This window comes from Meriones unguiculatus, chromosome 6, assembly GCF_030254825.1.
Source record: "Meriones unguiculatus strain TT.TT164.6M chromosome 6, Bangor_MerUng_6.1, whole genome shotgun sequence".
In the NCBI taxonomy this organism is placed as follows: domain Eukaryota; kingdom Metazoa; phylum Chordata; class Mammalia; order Rodentia; family Muridae; genus Meriones; species Meriones unguiculatus.
This window is the reverse complement of record NC_083354.1, coordinates 96,436,597-96,455,008: the sequence shown is the minus strand read 5'-3', so window position 1 is coordinate 96,455,008 and position 18,412 is coordinate 96,436,597. Positions and strand designations below refer to the sequence as shown.

Genomic DNA, 18,412 nt, shown 5'->3' with positions numbered 1-18,412 from the left:
TTAACTGAGAAGTCTTAGATGAAACTGGGAAAGGATAGGCTGCAAAGCAACTTCTTCTAACAGTCAAAAACTTAGGTCTTTAGAAAACATTCTTTCTTTTAATTAATCACAGTTCATTCACTTTGTTTCCCACCTGTACCTCCCCCCTTCTCCACCCATGCCCCTCCCCCAGCCCACTGATAGGGGAGGTCCTCCTCCCCTTCCATGTGACCCTAGCTTATCAGGTCTCATCAGGAGGAGCTACATTGTTTTCCTCTTTGGCCTATTAAGGCTGCACCCCCTGAGGGGGAGGTGATAGAAGAGCCAGCCACTGAGTTCATGTCAGAGACAACCCCTGCCCCCATTACTAGGGAACCCACTTGGACACTGAACTGCCATGGGCTACATCTGTGCAGGGGTTCTAGGATATCTCCAAGAGTGGTCCTTGGTTGGAGTATCAGTCTCAGAAAACACCCCTGTGTCCAGATTTTTTGGTTTTGTTGCTCTCCTTGTGGAGCTCTTGTCCCCTCCAGGTATTTATATCTCCCCCTTCTTTCATAAGATTCCCTGAACTCTGCCCAAAGTTTGACTATGAGTCTCAGCATCTGCTTTGATATATTGCTGGGTAGAGTCTTTCAGAGGCCCTCTGTGGTAGGCTCCTGTCCTGTTCCCTGTTTTTTCCCCTCTTTTGATGTTCATACTTTTTACTTTTCTGAATGGGGATTGAGCATCTTAGCCAGAGTCCTCCTTCTTGATTGGCTTCTTTAGGTGTATAGATTTTTATATGTTTATCCTATATTATATGTCTAATATCCACTTATGAGTGAGTATATACCATGTGTGTCTTTCTGCTTCTGGGATACCTCACTCAGGATGATCTTTTCTAGTTCCCACCATTTGCCTGCAAATTTCATGATATCCCTGTTTTTTATTGCTGAGTAGTATTCCATTGTGTAAATCTACCACAATTTCTGTATCCATTTTTTTTGGCATATATCCAAAAGAAAATATTCTTTTGTCTTGGGTTCCATTTGGTGAGTTACTAAACCAAAGAGTCTTGAGACCCAAGTGGATCTTGCATAGGTTCCAGAGAAGAAAAGGATTACTTTTCCTAGACATATTTGAGTCTCTCTTAAGTAGCATGACAAATAACTCCTTGCTAGCATCTGCCTGCAACACTGTGTATCTATTTCAAAATGACCAGTATGGTTCCTGTTTCACCATTACACATTCAATTCCTTTATGCAAAATAAAAGAACAGAGTATTTCCTTCAGTGAAGATCAGAATCTAGGATCTCACCAGCACAGACACTGGGCTAAGCAAACTTCTTAGCTCTCACTATGCTTGATCTTGGCTCCTGGCCACGCAGTGTCCTACTGCTGACCCTTCTCCTGGAACTCACAGGTAAGAATTTCTTAAGAATAGAGTCATTTCCCTGCCTCTGGCTACCCCTACTAATGGAATTCAAGGACTCCAGGCAAACACCAGAACTGCCACAGGAAAGAAGCTCAGAACATTCTTTTCTAGACACAGAATCTTGAGAGCTGATCTGTGAGCAGGTAAATTGCAACAGGTAAGCAGATACAGTCTATCAGAAAATCATTCAAAAACAATAATTCTATTTTTCTTTCTTTTTTAACTTATTTTTAAAATTTTTTATTAATTACATTTTATTTACTTTGTATCCCCCCTCTAGTTCCCCCCTCCTCCCCTCCCAATCCTTCCCTTCCTCCCCCTTCTCCATGCATGCCCCTCCCCAAGTCCACTGCTAGGGGAGGGCTTCTTTTCCTTCCTTCTGATCCTAGTCTGTTAGATCTCATCAGGAGTGGCTGCATTGTCTTCCTCTGTAGCCTGGTAAGGCTGCTCCCCCTCAGGGGGAGGTGATCAAAGATCAGTCCAATCAGTTCATGTCAGAGACAGTCCCTGTTCCCATTGCTAGGGAACCCACTTGGAGACTGAACTGTCATGAGCTACATCTGTGCAGGGGTTCTAGGTTATCTCCATGCATGGGTACTTGGTTGGAGTATGTGTCTCTGGAAAGACCCCTGTGTTCAAATTTTCTGGTTCTGTTGCTCTCCTTGTGGAGTTCCTGTCCTCTCCAGTCTTACTATTTCCCACTTCTTTTATAAGATTCCCTGCATTCTGCTCAAAGTTTGTCCATAAGTCTCAGCATCTGCTTTGATAGTCTTCAGGGCTATCTTTCAGAGGCCTTTCAGAGGCCCTCTGTGGCAGGCTTCCTAACTTGTTCCTTGTTTTCTCCTTCTTCTGATGTCCATCCTCTTTTCCTTTCTGGATGGGGATTGAGCCTTTTAATCAGAGTCCTAATATGTAAACTGACAAAATTGCTTTCAGTAGGATGATAGTTAAATCATTGTAACACTGAGGCCGCTTGACCCAACAAGTCATAACCCAAAGCTGGTGGTGTCCTAGCTTCAAGCTCAGCTCTCTCTGCCTATTTACTAAGACAAAGAGGCTTACATGCAGGCCAGTGTCTTGCCGGAGATGAAGTGTCCTAATAATACTCAGCAATCATTCTTTCTCAGTTGGATTCCTCATTTTCCCCTCTCTCCTCCAGTTTCTTTCTCATCTGATCTCAGTCTTATCACTGAGTGCTGTTTGTTTGAGAAGCTGAACTATTATTTTGCCTTCCCTGTGATCTGTTCATAGGGTTGCCATGGCAAGGTACGTGGGGGCTGGGAGCCCAGGATCAAGATGTGTGCCAAGCTTCTTTCTTTTAGGATGCCTGTTGTGCTGTAAATTGCATATTTTCTATCTTTCTTCATACATGATATTATCTCATCTTATCTCTCTGGATCTTCTTAGTTTCTTGAAATAAAACCAGTCACATTGGGGTAAGATCCAAAAAAATGACATCAATAAAACTTTATCTGCTTAAAGACCCTGTTCTAAATATAGTCACATTATGACATGCTGAGGTTGTGGCTTTGATATGCAGATATAAGCAGTTCATGTACAGCAGGTACCCATACATCTCTGTTCTTTCTGATGTTCTCCAGAGAACTTTGTTTTCCTTCTTCTCTTAGCAAGAAGAATTATGGACACTCAGAGTGGTCCTTGCTTATGATTCTCCAGGCTGGTTGTGCTCAGTCCCTTCTTTGTACTTCACAAAAACTTGATGGCTTCAGGTCTGGATTTATCAGCCCTCGGGTTCTCCCCACTTTGGTGTTATGTTGTCTAATGTCATAGAAGCTGACATTTAAAGTGCCCTCATTACACTCTCACTGCATCTGATACAAACATTAAGACAAGAGTCCTTCTGATGACATCAGCACTTCCAGAAGCTTTCTATTTAATTTTATCAAACTAATATATAATTATATCAATTACATAATTTCCCTGCTTCCTGTCTCGAATTTGTGAATTATTTCTTTAACTGCTCTCTCTTTCTTTTATACAAACACACACATTCCTAAATATGTAAATACATAACACCAATACACATGATAACATTAATAGGGAATATGTCATTTATGTCCTTGCTATCTATTTTCATTCACGTTCCATCCATGCTTTGTTTTACTGCTGTCTATGTAAGATTATCATCTGATATTCCTACAGGCTCAAACACAACAGGACTTCCAGTGCATTGAAATTTCTAAACTGTGATACTTAGTGCAACAACTGCTCTTATTGGTTGAATTATCTTAGGAATTTATTTCAGTATTGGAAAGTTATCTAGCACAAATGTTACATTTTGGGTCTGAAATATTCCCCAAATTCATGTATTAAATCTCTTTTCCCTAGATGATAGCACTGCTGTGAGAGGTGATTGGGTATTTAAAAATAAGCTGAAGATGAGCAACATTGTCTCATATATACTGTCATCACGATGAGGGTCTGCCTCACCTGAGGCCACTGTAATGGGTCCAGTAAACCATCTGATCACTGGCCTCTCTGAGCCAGAGGAATAAGCCAGAGGAATATTCTTATTTTGAACTGCTGTTCCAAGATATTTTTCAGATCAACAGGAAGCGAATTTAACAAGCTATAACTCTATCCAGATCCCCGTCCATATCTAACATTAGACCTAGCTCCATGCCACTGTGCAGGTCCTTCAATGTCAGTTAAAGGTTCCATGACTCAGCACATGAACTGAAAAAGAACATTTTAGTGTCATCAACATTCACTTCCAGACACTGTGGGAAGGGCTCAATGCTTCTGTCTTATATGGGCCAACATCTCAGGTCAGTGTTCTTATCACACTACCACAGTCACAGAAGAGGAAGCAGAAGCACAAACCACACTAATGTCAATGTCTAGAACTGTGATTTGAACTTGGGATGTCTGACCGAGATCACAAGGTTAGCAATCACTCTTTACAAAAACGTTGATATATTCCAGGGGCTTAGTCTGGTGAAGTGAGAACAGGGTCTATGGATTTCTTTCCTTTGAGCTCTTCAGCTTCCTCCTTCCATGAAAACAGCCTTTCTTTGAAAAGATCATTCATATGGAAAACTGGGTTTATGTATTTCTAAATAAATTACCAATTTAAAATGTGTTTGCATGATGTGGAAAGCGTCACACCAAGAAAATCTTTTATAAGGAAAACTGGTTGGATATGGGGTATGAGCTAAGGGTTCTTATATGAACATGTGTTACACTGGAAAATATAAGTGGTAGCATAGGTGCCCATGAGAAGCGTAGACTACATATAAGAATTGAGCATAACTAATATTTTAAAAGGTGATACATGGAAATTTGTCCAACTGTCTAAAGAAATAGAAGGCTCTTTGGGGAGTGAGACATTGAAAACAGGAAAACAGGGTGGTATGAATGAGCATCACCAAGAAGAGGAAGTCTGAGAAAAGACAAAAAGAAAAAGTGAGAGTGAGGCAGGAGGCCCAGCATTCTAGAAGGACTTCCATGAAGGCAGTAGCATGTGCAAAGGCCATAAGAACATCCTGCCATGTCATGGACAAAGATTCACTCCCCATAGATAGAAGGCACTAAGGCTTGGAACAGAGAATACCATGACCTGGCATGAGCTTAAACTAATGTTTTATCTAACTATTGAACACAGATTATCAATAGGAGAAGGTTAATACATGTGAGCAAATGGGAGAGGGCAGTTCTCACAGGACAGTAGCAGAAGAAAAACAGGAAAGAGGTCAGCTTTTGGATACATGTTAAAGTAGATCTACAGAATTAGGATAAGACTTGATGTGGGAGTGCAGACCCTAGGCTTGGGAACCCAAGCATCTGGAGGAAGGAAAGAGCTTCAGTTAAAATGTATAGGTCATGTCAGCACCTAATTTTTGGGCTTGTTCACCTTGAGATTCTCACTTTCCTCCAGGAGCCATGTAAGCACATCCCTTGTCAGATAAGCTCAGAGTCAGAAGGTGGGGGGCTGGGCTCCATTTTTCCATTCTAATATTATTTATATATTTCTATTAACAATTCAGTTTTCCCAGACTTTAAAACTCAAACCACCCAAAGATCATGGGACATCAACCCAAGCCCTGTAATATTGTGTGTTTTCTTGGAGAAGGGCAATCTGGAATAGCATTGATGTACACTTCCAGTGTATGTTTCTAAATCACTGACTCCTTATATTCTTTTCTTAACATTCTTTCCCTGGCACTGAATCAACATAATGTCCTGCAGCATCTGTTGCTAGAACACGTTGCTCTTTAAAAGGCATCATGCAACCTTCTCATCTTCAGGTTTTCTGGGTTCTGTATATACATACTGAGGTATATGCAGCTGGTGACTTGTTTTCTCTGCTGCACTCATGAAAGGACACATTCTCCTGGAGATTATCTGTTATGCAATTTTAGCCTTGTTTCTAGCCTGAAACAGTAGTACAGTCCCCTTGTGCATTTTTAGCTGCAATTAATAACCTTGCCACATTATAGGGTCAAGTTAAAAATCACCACAATCTCATGAGCAACACACATAGGCAAAGACAATAGCAGAAGGAATGGGACACCTAACATGCAGGTATTCCAACTGTGAGAGCGATGGTACTGGTGAAATGATGTATATTTTTCAGTAGCTACAGAGTTAAGCTTAGCTGTGAGAAAATGTCTTTGGCATTGCTCCCACAAGAGAACTGGGTGCCTGAACCACCTGCCCATGAAACAGCCAATGGCATGAGCCCACACTCAGTACACACAGAAGCAACAGAAGTATCACAGTATGCATACTATATTTTTTGATCAGAACTTTATCAGTACAACATACTAAGATAAGGCCTAGGGACAGAATGATGGCAAGTTCTCTGTCCTAGCATTAACACAAAGCCCACATGGAAGTTCACAAAGCCTTTGACAAAGGAGATCCAACATCCAACACACTTACTCCTATGTAACATGCTCTATTCTCCTCTTTGCTGAAAAGCTGGTCTCCTGTGTCATAAAGCACTCAACAGCCTTGAGCGTTGCTGCCACTGTTGCTCTGCTAGGTAAGTTGAACAGTAAGGCTGCAACCCCTGTGCTACCCCTGGGGTTTCTGTGGATTCACAGAAGAGGATAGGACCTTCTACAACCAAACCAGTCAGAAACAATTCACTGGTTTAGATACTACATATATATTGCATCCTGGCTCTTGGGCTGGAAGAGTGAGGATAGATGGGGTCTCCCCCAAGCCTAGCTGCTATGAACACTCTACCTGATCTCCCTAAAGTACTTGAAGCCAGTCATGACTAGATGTTCCCAGGACCTATGATCGCCCATATCCAGGCAAATACAATTAGCTTAGATTCTCAAATCCACTTTGCAAAGGAAATTCGATAGCTTCCATGATAGTTCATTCAGTTTTCTGTGCCCTCATCCCAGAGAGTCAAGGTTCTAGTCACTTCCTTGCTGAGTTCCTTCGCTCACCCATAATCCGTTACCTCAAAGGAAGGCTACTGCTTTATTTCTTTGTGACAGATGAGGTAGGTCTTGTGCACATTCCATTGATCTTCAAATCTCTCCATATTTCCCATTTTACGTTTATAGAATTAAATTTATCAAACTACTTTTCAAGTGGCAAAAACATTATTCCATTTAGTTCATTATGATAGAGCATCCATACTAATAAGAAATGTTGTGGATGAATAGGTATCAGATGTATATGATATTTAGGCAAGTATACTAGAAAAGCAAGCCATGCATACTATTTCCCTATTTTTTGTTTTGTTTCTGTATCACATTACAGCTCCCAGTGCTAAATAAAGTTGGAAGTGAAAATTCTGCTTTAAAATACTATATTAAACCAGCATGCAAAATTTTGAGACATTTTAAATTTTCTTGTTTTATGTTAGTAGAAAAGCTAATTAGGTATTTTTAACCTTTATGGATTTTTTGACAGAGGGCTAATATCCAGTATATATAAAGAACTAAAGAAGTTAAAAAGCACTAAATTAAGTAATCCAATTAAAAAATGGGAAACAGAACTAAACAGAGAATTCTCGATAGAGGAATATTGAATGGCAGAGAAATGCTTAAAGAAATGCTCAGCATCCTTAGTCATCAGCAAAATATAAATAAAAACAACCCTGAGATTTCACCTTATACCCATCAGAATGGCTAAGATCAAAAACTCAAGTGACATCACATGCTGGAGAGGTTGTGGAGAAAGAGCAACCCTCCTCCATTGCTGGTGGGAATGTAAATGTGTACAACCACTCTGGAAATCAATCTGGTGCTTTCTCAGATGATTGGAATAGTGTTTCCTCAAGATCCAGCTATACCACTCCTGGGCATACATCCAAAAGATGCTCAAGTGCACAATAATGACATTTGCTCAACCATGTTTGTAGCAGCTTTTTTGATAATAGCCAGAAACTGGAAACAACCAAGATGCCCCTCAACTGAGGAATGGAGACAGAAAGTATGGTACATTTACACAATGAAATACTACTCAGCAATAAAAAACAAGGAAATCATGAAACTTGCAAGTAAATGGTGGGAACTGGAAAAGATCATCCTGAGTGAGCTATCCCAGAAGCAGAAAGACACACATGCTATATACTCACTCATATAGACATATAATATAGGATAAACCTACTAAAATCTGTACACTTAAAGAAACTAATCAAGAGGGAGGACTATGGCTAAAATGCTCAATCTTCATTCAGAAAGGCAAAGAGGATGGACATCAGAAGAAGCAGAAGAAGGAGAAAACAGAACAAGTTAGGACCCTGCCACAAAGGGCCTCTGAAAAGCTCTGCCCTGCAGACTGTCAAAGCAGATGCTCAGACTTATGGACAAACTTTGGCCAGAATGCAGGGAATCTTATTTAAAAAGTGGGAAATAGTAAGATCTGGAGAGGACAGGAGCTCCACAAGGAGCGCAATAGAACCAAAAATCTGAGCACAGGGGTCTTCCCTGAGACTGATACTCCAACCAAGTAGCAGGCATGGAGATAACCTAGAACCCCCTGAACAGATGTAGCCCATGGTAGTTCACTGTCTGAGTGGGTTCCATAGTAATGGGAACAAGGACTGTCTCTGACATGAACTGATTGGCCTGCTCTTTGATCACCTACCCCTGAGGGGGGGAGCAGCCTTACCAGGCCACAGAGGAAGACAATGCAGCCACTCCTGATGAGATCTAACAGATTAGGATCAGAAGGAAGGAAAAGAAGCCCTTCCCTACCAGTGGACTTGGGGAGGGGCATGTGTAGAGAAGTGGAAGGAAAGAAGGGATTGGGAGGGCAGGAGGGAAGGAACTAGAGGGGGGATACAAAGTAAATAAAGTGTAATTAATAAAAAAAATTAGTCTATAAATTTGGCATATAAATTTAAGATTTCCAGTTGGAGCAAGTTATGAAACATTGACAATATTAGTTATATAATTTCTTTGTTTTACACACTTATGCCAAAATATAAATTACTATATAAGCTTACATAATCTAACTCATTCCCATTATTTTTCCCAAAGACTGTCCACATGTTTAGTAGATCTATTATTGCCTCATTACACAAGGTTTTAATTTCATAATGTTCCTTTTTGCCTTTGTCTTAAGTTATCTAGGGAAGCTGGCTTTACCCAATATATATAGGCTTAACAGTAAATGTAAAGCCTGAGCCCATCCACCATCCTTCTCAGTAGCTCCTAGTATGTGGCTTACCCTACATCTACTAATGAGGACCACTGAGGTGGAAACTTAAAGTCACCATTTACAACAGCTAAAGAGCAAGTTAGTAGCTACGAAATTTAAAAATTCACTATTCAGCCAGAAGTTGTATTGTCTTTTACAACTGGGCCTTAATATCTGGCATCCTTTATTTCAATCCAAGGAAACTATTAGCATTTCCTGCAGGGCAGGTGTCATTGTAACATACTCAGATGTTTAATGAGAAATACCATGCTTTCTTCCTTGTGTTGGTTCCGTAGTGTTTTCATTTGTAGAATCTATGGTTTTATTTAAATTCTGGATTTATTTTTTTCTTTAGCCTCATGAATACACCATCTCACTGTCTCCTGAATGTTGGTACTTTTCATCTGACTTGTACACATATCCTTTTGAAAGATGTTGAAGAAGAAGAGGCTGCTCTCAGTATTATCTCATTTCTCTGCCTTTGTCAGTTGGATTACAGTGTGTGCTAGTGTGTGGTTATCTTTGAGTTTATCTTGCATTGAATTAGTTCAGTGGCTTAGATAGGTAATTCCTATATTTCATCAAACCAGGAAGGTGTTATACATTTCCCCTCAATAATCTTACCCCCTACACTCCAGGTTCTTCCATTTTTTTCTTTTTATTCTCTCCTTGCCCCTGCACTGTGGGTTGAGTAACATTTTTTTATCTATTTCTATTCTTTTTTTTTCCCTTTTCTTTTTTCTTTTTTTTCAATGCAGTTTATTCAGGAACCTTGAACAATCATCTGACCCTGGGGAAAGCCAGCCCACAGCTTAAATAGCCTCTGGGTAGCCAACCCCAGCATGCCATGTGGGCAATGCAGATAGGTCCACATACATGGAAGCAAGCCAGATCCTTGGCCTTAGCCAAATGTGGAGCTGTTTGTGACAGAGAGCACTCACCATCGGGAAGGTGGAAGGCGGAAACCAGCTCCATCTTTAAGGCATGGCATTACGCAGCTCTCTGCAGTTTCCCCTTTTTGTTTTAGACACATCAGGCAAGAGTAGAGGTCTGATCTCTGATATTAGAAATAAATTGGGACTTTTTTTTTATTCAACCTACCCAACCCTCTGTGGACCCTCTCCATTGGCTGTCTAAGTCAATTCCATTTGTATTCTTCTCACAGTTTCTCTTCGTTTGGTGTTCTTATTTTGCTATTCAGACTTTTGACTTCTTTAGTGTTTTTCCATACTTTCTTTTGCCCTTTTCATATTTCAAATGCATTTGTATTGTCTTGGTCCAATTGTGTAGTACAAAAGTCTAGGCAAGAAGGCACCTGAAGTGTCAATGTTGTGGGAGTCCGAGTTACTAAGCAAATGGGGTGCAATGATGGGAAGACAGGTTACAAGAGATCATACACACAGATGGCTATACCAAGTGTAAGGAAAGAAACAAGGCCTCCTGGATATGGAGCTCTGTAACCATGTGGTAGTTGCCTTGCTACACCAAGTTAGAAATTCTGACTTCCAAGGCATGAAATAAAATGTTTTGTTTTGTCAAGCCTCAAATCTTTTTAGTAAATTGTTATACCATACTTAAAATTAATGTAATGTTGCGGTTGGAGATATAGTGCCAGGATTAAAAGCACTTGCTACTCTTTCAGAGGACACAGGTTCAAGCCCCAGCTTGACACAGTCACCCACACTGTGACTCACAACCATCTGTAACTTTAGTTCCAGGACATCTGACACCAGGAAGATCTTGAGCATCAGGCATGCATTTGGTATAGAGACATACATTGAAACATTGAAAAAAACCACACATACACATAGTTAATTAGTTAATATTATTATAATTGATGTTTTAAAAACTGGTAACTTAATCTGGGGTCTTATTTATCTAGGTAGTGTTCATGTTATTTTATACCGTGAGCTATCCACGGCATTATCACTCCACCTGATAAAGCAAACCCGGTCTTGAGCTATGGGCCTGACCCCGAGAATCCTGTAGCCAATTGTACATCTCACTAACTATACCTGGCATTTATATTCACATCTACTGGTCTAAAAGAGTCACATAAGTACACTCTATAGAAGTGCCACACAACACGTGCATAGGAAATGAAATCAGAACAGACACTGGAGGAAACATGAAAATTCCTGTGGGGCCGGGAAGCTGTGGGACCAGAAGGAGCCAGTCTGGAGCAGGAGTGGGTCTGTGGTATGTCCAACCCTGGAAATCTCATCTGGAGATTGGGAGAGGTGAGACCACTCCCCTTGGCCTACATGTTCCATCCAGCACACCTACCTGTTGTAGTACACTAAAAAATGAATGCTGGGCTAGATAATGTAATATAATTATTAGCCCTGAGATTATCATGGTGGTATTATTTAACCCGCTATTACAAATAATAAGACAGAGACACCTGTTAGATTTTATACTTTGCCTTATTTACCTTGGACTGGGCAGGTACTTCACCTAAGCTGGTTCAATAACCTCACCATCCATCTCGTAGACCCATACAATGCCGTTGGCCTTAATCCTCCTCATCTGGGCTGCCTTCCATCCATAATCTCATGCTACTTGCTTGTATTCTTCATGTGGGCCTTTTCACGCCATTATTGGAGTTCTTCCTCTCTTCCCATGTGGTTTTCTTCTCCACACTAACCCAGCATGGTGTTGTCCTTCCATCTCTCTTCCTGTCTGTCTCCTGTGATTCCCCTGTCCTCTCCAAGCCCAGGAGCCTTAGCCACGCCTACCCCATTCTGCCTCCCCAGGTATAGGCTGTTTAATCAGGCAATCAAGTATGTCTTAGGCAGGTTTGTAAAACAAAGATAGGTGTAACCAGATCTTGAAGGACCAGTAACACGCATCAGACCAACGGCTGCACCATAGCTCTGTACCTCTTACCTTTACCCATACTAGAGGAGGTAAATACAGTCAGTAGCTAGGTTAAACTTCCCTTCCCCTTATAAGGTTATATTCAGGAATCTCCTGGAATTCATCTTTATGCAAATGAGGCATCCTACTGTCCCACCCTGACCAATGCTGTAGGTAGACTCACCCCATAGCTCCCACTCACCCCCACAGGTTTAAAAAGCTTTGTTCCCCCAGATTAAATGGTTCCACTGAAGCCTGACTCCCAAGAGTCTGCTGGCTGAGGTTTCATTACCCTGGCCATTCCTGCCTGGCCACTTGTTGTAACCGTGGGCCAGCAGATTGGGATTGGGACTGACAAATTCCAAACAGAACTGGGGCTTCAAATCAGAATTCTGCCAAGTTCCCTGTCTTTCTGTCATTCAGTTTCCTCATCTGTGTTAAGACTCACAAGTGAGGGGAACTGTGATTATGTGCAGGCTGAGCATTCCTGAGAACAGTATTTGATCACAAACCTGTGAGCTCCCATCAGGATGAGCACTAACTGATGTTTCCTGCAGGAGCAGATGAGCAGGAGCTGAAGGTGATTCAGCCTGAGAAAACAGTTTCTGTCCCTGCTGGAGAGTCAGCCACTCTGAACTGCACTGTGACCTCCCTGACCCCTGTGGGGCCCATGAAGTGGTTCAGGGGTACAGGACAACGTCGGTGCCTTATATATAGTTACACAGGAGAGCGGTTCCCCAGAGTCACAAATCTCACAGATGCAACAAAGAGAAACAACCTGGACTTTTCCATCCATATCAGTAATGTCACCCCTGCTGATGCTGGCACCTACTACTGTGTGAAGTTCCAGAAGGACACATCAGCATGCAGGAAAGAGCTTCAGTCAGGGGAAGGCACCACATTATATGTGCTTGGTAAGTGCTGCATTGTCCTCCTCATCCCTGATTTCTCCAACAGGCAAAAACAGTGTCCAAGAGCAAAAAGAAGCAAGTGTGGAAGTGAGCCCTCATGTTCTTGAGGTGACTTTAGCCCAACTGTGGACAAATGAAAGAAGCTGAGACACTGTACTTGCTAGGCATCCTCATTCTGAGAAATGGGAAATCCATGCATTGTCTGCCTGTCCCACAGAGCTTACCTTTCTCAATTTGTCCAGAATAGTAGCTTCATAAAGACCCTGAGAGCTGACTTCCTTGCCCAGTGAGATGATGGTCAGACCAGGCCTACAGCCCCATAGTACTTCCTTTCCTGATGAAGTCTTCTCTTTCTGCCCCAACAACGTAGGGCCTAGTTATGCCAAGTTTTACCATAGATATCAGCAGAGATGGCAGGAAGCAGTCAAGTTACCCAAGATGTATGTGTCTGTTGCCTTTCACAAGGAAAATCACACCAAGGCAGAAAGTGTCAGGGCCAGGGCATGGTATGATTTTCTCATTTGTTTGCCATCCACAGCACCCTGAGAACATTCAAGATATGCCCACATTCCCTGTGGAATCTCTTAACCCTTGTTTAGATGCTGGTACCAATTTGGCCTTTGCCTTAAATCTTTCTGAAATCATTTTGTATCAGGGACCAACTCTCACAGGCATTGAAAATTTTGAGCAATATAGGCTTATGTCCTAGAAAAAGTCTCCTTATGGAAGATCCCTAATCACTAACTGAGGTTAACAAATTAAAAAACAAACAAAACAAAACAAAATAATCATTTTGAATCTCCTGGCAGAAGCCTGGAATCTTTTTTCTTGGTCTTGATTTGGAAATTGTACAATGTGGAGAGTCCGACTATCCAATATCACTGTGCCTGAGATGTGCGTCCTGTGATCCAGCCCCCTGTCCATAATCTCAGGTCCAGAAAGGGCTGGGATATGATCTCAAATCCACATCTGACTCCAGGCCAGCTTTTTGCTATCCAAGGAATAGACACCATCTTCCCTGATGAGCCTACCACATAAGAGATGCTTAATCAGAATTTCTTGAACTCAGCCAGCATTTCCATTCATCATATTCCCCAGGTTTCAAGATATTCTTGCATCTGAGCTACTCTGCAGAAGTGATCAGAAAGCTATCCCAATGTCAGCCTGATTGCTCTGTGTTGGAACTGAGACCTGTTCCCCTGTATAAGCAAAGCATCAGGTAGATGTACTCTAATTCAGATCCCAGGTTGCAAGTGTCTCATTTATTTCTCTTTGAGGCCACTATAGCATGTCACAGTGGATGAACTCATATAGCCATGGTTCTGTCCATAAGGCATGCCCTCTGGAGGGGGCCTGCTGGGTTTGAGTGTAAGTTAGTTTATAAAGATATTACCATTTTCCAACCTCGATGTGGTTTAGCAAGCCTTATCACAACACCTCAGGGAAGAGAGACACTGAAGCTCTAGGTAATGCAACTTGTAGGCAACCCAAACTAGCAAGTGACTCAGGTAAGATGCAATCCATAAGCTTCTAGTGATACCAGTTTTATCTTCCATGCTATTTGTCCTAAGGATGCCATTGCTTTGCAAGTAGGTGAAAGGAGGGAAATGAAATAGCAACGTGCTAGGTTCCACGTCTCTGTTATTTTCTCCCTGTGCATGTTCAAGAGGAGAGAGGTCACTTCTTCCCTTTAGAGAAGAAGATTCTGAGGTTCATAAAGGGCATCTGACTTGTGAACAGGTGAAGAAGAAGCAACTGTTGAGTACAGGATTCTGCCTCACAGACTGACACAGCATACATGCTCTCCTTCCTACATAGCTATTTTCTGAGCAGCAGCCACAGACTAGAGCTTTCTCCTGCATCCAGTCTTAAAAATGAGAAGAAGAAATAAGTCAGGTCTACAGGAGCTGGGGCCCCTGGAACAACGGCCTCCTTCTGCCTGGAGCTTTCTGGGCAGCAACCTGGTACAGAATTCCTCAGGTCTGATTCTTAGGGAAGAACTAAAGTAGTGTCAACAGCAGGGCATTAGTATGGGGACAGTTTACTATCTTGTGGTAAATGAAAGTGAGGGCACAGGAAATGTCCTCTGAGACACAGCAGGGAAGAGGAGACAAAGTCTCTATTTCATCCTTGATATCTTCATCTGTGCCATGGTGATGGTCATAGATACTTCAGAGAGAAAGGTTGGGTCCTCTGTATATCAACTGAAACAGTGGCAACATCCCTATCCCCAAACTAAGTGGCATCATGGTTGTAAAACTTTGACAAGGTTGTAAAACCTTGGACAATTTACTGAATTCCAACCTGTTTCCCCTTCTGTAGAATGGGGATACCTGCACCCACTTTTCCAGGGTGCAATCACTACCCAGAAAATTGCTGAGAGGCTGGCATCAGGAAGCCATGAATGAGAAAACCTTGCTTTTTGTGGAGTGCTATTTTCCCTTTCTGGGATGATGGCAGCCATGGTCCATGGTCAATGTTATGGACACATCTTACATGGTGACATCATGGCCTTTACAGGGGATCAGTAGGGCCATGGTCTTCAGAAGAGAGGGACGAGATTTAGTGTCTGGGTATGCATCCTGGCACTGTTAAACTCTGACAGGTGCCCGGGACTACCCTCCATGTAGTGTTCTCACATTATATATTTTCCCTGCCAGCACACTATACAAACTGGTTATATGGAAAGAACGAAATCTGTAACACACTTAGTTAGGGAAACTTTCTGACTTGTAAGAAATATTTCATCATTGAGTTGTGTTAGTCAAAGGCCATGTGACCTTGGACTTTTCACTTTACATCTCTAGGCCTTAGGTATTAGTGAAGTTAGAGTGGGGTCGGTGGCTCCACTCAGATCCTTGGTGGCGTGTAAATGTTTCCTCTGTTTTTGAATGTCAATAGTAGCTTTTATGCTTAAAGCATCACATTCCTTTCTTGTTTAGTTGTAGGGGGGGGTTGGCATTTTTAGAATTAATTCTTTTATTTTCTTTATATCCTGATTACAGCTTCCCTTTCCTCCTCTACTCCCAGCCCCTCCCTCTCATCACCCTCCCACCAAACCTCCTTTTCTCCTTTCTCCTATTCACAGAGATTACTGGAAACTTGAGAGACTGCACCTGTCTTGGTCCGAGGACACTGTCCCAGGGATCATCCTAAATATCACCAAACAGGGTCTTCGCTAGATCCCACTAACCTTGTGACCCTCCCTAGGAGTTAGATTCATGGTTAGAGTGAGAATAATAATCCCCCAAATCCAGAATTATGCAAATCAGGCATAAGAAGAAAAAAAAAAAGTGTTCAGTCTAGGTGTAAATATGGGTGACCATGGCTGAGGAATACAGATGTAAGTCACTTCAAAGTCCACTGTGGAAGAAGATTTATGTCATTTTTATAGTAACAGGATAAGAAAGTAATAAATTAAGACACTTTTGAAAGTGGGAATATGGAAGAGGTGGGTTACAACACAGAAGGGAAACATGTCAGAGGCCTCATGTTAGGGGAACATGTTAGACCTTAGCATCTGTGTTAGTTGAAACTAGTGGTCTGTTAAGTTAATACATTCTAAAGGAGAACTAGTATTCTGCTTGTACAATCCAAATGATTTAACTAGTTGTGATATAGCTGTTATGTCAGGTACAGTGGAAGGCAATATATAGCCATTGATGAAGCTAGATATGTCCAGGATAATTTGGTTCTGGACCTGCAACATGCCAAACTACAATTCATTAATGCTAAGAAGATAAAAAAGCATTTAAAAAGGTTACGTTTGAATGTTCAGCTTCTTTGTGGAATCTTTTGTTCATAAAACCAAGTGTCAATTGGCACTGAGCACAAATTCTAACCCACTCTTTCTACAAGGGCAACTTGCTGAGTTAGGGTCAACAGGGAACTAGATATCTTTTTTTTCCGTCTCTTCCACTTTGAAGAAGTTGAAGAAGTTGGGATAGGCAATGAATTCAAACTGGGCTTAGAAGTCCACAGATGGGCCAAATAGAGCCCCCTGAAGACAAACTGTGTCCTCTCTAACTGTTTCCCCTGCCCCTTGATTTCCAGAAAAGAAGACATCAGACACTGCTAAAGTACTTATATTTGTGCTCCTTGGAACCAAACTGCTGCTGGCAATTGGTGTCTCTTCCATCTACCTTCACAAGAAGCAGAAGGCCTAACTGTAAGTTAGAAGGGATGGAGACTGTATTAATTGTTTTTATATTGCTGTGGCAAGGCAAAACAAGGTATACAAGAAAGGATTTATTTGGCTTCAGTGCCCCAGAGGCATACGTTCCCATCATGCCTGAGAGGTACGGAAGCCTGACCAGGAAGCTGAGAAATGACATAGCCAGCAGGAAGTATGGAACAGAGAGATCAAACTGGAAGTGTTATAAGGATGTTAAGCCTCAGAGCTCAACTCCTATGACATACTTCCTCTAGCAAGGCTGTCTCATCTAAACCTCCTCAAAGAGTATCTCCAACTTGGAACCAAGTGTTCAGACATCTTGGAATATAGGGAATATTTCTTATTCAAACCATCCTGGGGATATGAATCTATGGACTGAAATAGAAGGGCCAATTCACTGGTCAAACATTTTTTGGAATCTGGTGATGACATGTATTAAGGATCCTCAAGAATCTCTTGGAAACTTTTGACACATGCCACAGTCTCAGGAAGTCTGTGTTCTGCAGAAAGGGTCAGTCAAGGACCAGTAAAGGTATTCAAATAGACCTAGAGGATATGAAGGACCAGGGCCCTGGGATAGGATGTGGGGAATTGCCTTCACTGCACAATAAGTAGAATGCAAGGGATCCATGGGTAAAAGCAATCTACATTATGGACCAATTTTTAGAAGTTTCAGGTCATTTTTAATAAGGAATATTTCTTCTTTGACCTCTCTGTGATGATGAATAGGCTCATAAAGACTGTATGACTCAGAAACTAGGCTGAGTTGACACTTTGATGACACGGGCATCTCATTCACTCAGGAAGGAGGAAACCGGTAGTAGAGAACATTGAAACACTATGATACGATGTGCAAGTGATGAAAGGAGTATTGAATCAGAACTGACTTTCTACAGCTCTTCTCTCCGTCTTCTGCTACAGAAAACCCTGAATATCTGACATCACCTTTCTTTGAGGAGCTCAACATAGAAGGAGAAGATGCTGGTGAGACATGCTGGAAGGTGTGTCTCCTACTATCTGCCTTACAAGGACAACTGCAACTCACAAGTTCTTGTTATTCACCTGCCTAGCATTGATAGTCCAGAGCTGTGATGTTGGTTATATTAGAATACATTTTGGGGGTTTTTAATATCATTAAATAAAGAATTTAAAGATGAACTCAAGTGAGCGCCCATGGATAAAGAAAAGAAAAATTCCCAGTTTAGGCAACGTATACAATTCAGCAACCTCACAGAGTAAGAGAATGGAGGAGTAATGGGAAAAGCATGCTGTCTAAGAAGGCACAGAGGTCAGACAGTGGCACATAGTGGAAAGAAGGGAGTTAAGAAGTCCCAAGGTATCATAAAAATTGTTCTAACGTTCTGGCCAGCATCTAAACCCAAAGGAAAGAGGCAGTAAAAAAAATAAAGAAAAAACAAAAAGAAAAAGCAGTTTCTATCC

The 18,412-nt window shown here is 41.6% G+C and overlaps 1 protein-coding gene across 3 annotated transcripts; it reads left to right on the top strand.

Annotated features, from left to right (window-relative positions):
• Positions 1 to 1,246: 1,246 nt before the first annotated feature.
• LOC110541159 (tyrosine-protein phosphatase non-receptor type substrate 1-like) lies at positions 1,247 to 18,130 on the top strand. 3 transcript variants are annotated; one of them, XM_021627957.2, is made up of 4 exons: positions 1,247 to 1,384; positions 12,445 to 12,801; positions 16,852 to 16,966; positions 17,894 to 18,130. In XM_021627957.2, the coding sequence occupies exons 1-3, from the start codon at positions 1,321 to 1,323 to the stop codon at positions 16,962 to 16,964; spliced, it is 534 nt and encodes a 177-aa protein (XP_021483632.2). In that variant the 5' UTR covers positions 1,247 to 1,320; the 3' UTR covers positions 16,965 to 16,966; positions 17,894 to 18,130. The 3 variants fall into 3 exon arrangements, with proteins under 3 accessions (XP_021483632.2, XP_060241735.1, XP_060241734.1); XM_060385752.1 differs by having other exon boundaries at positions 17,869 to 18,130; XM_060385751.1 differs by having other exon boundaries at positions 17,776 to 18,130.
• The last annotated feature ends 282 nt before the right edge of the window (positions 18,131 to 18,412 follow it).

Coding starts and splice junctions, on each gene's coding strand:
- LOC110541159 (XM_021627957.2), top strand. CDS start 1,321: ATGCTTGATCTTGGCTCCTGGCCACGCAGTGTCCTACTGCTGACCCTT. Junction 1,385..12,444: donor CCTTCTCCTGGAACTCACAG/GTAAGAATTTCT, acceptor TGTTTCCTGCAG/GAGCAGATGAGCAGGAGCTG. Junction 12,802..16,851: donor CACCACATTATATGTGCTTG/GTAAGTGCTGCA, acceptor CTTGATTTCCAG/AAAAGAAGACATCAGACACT.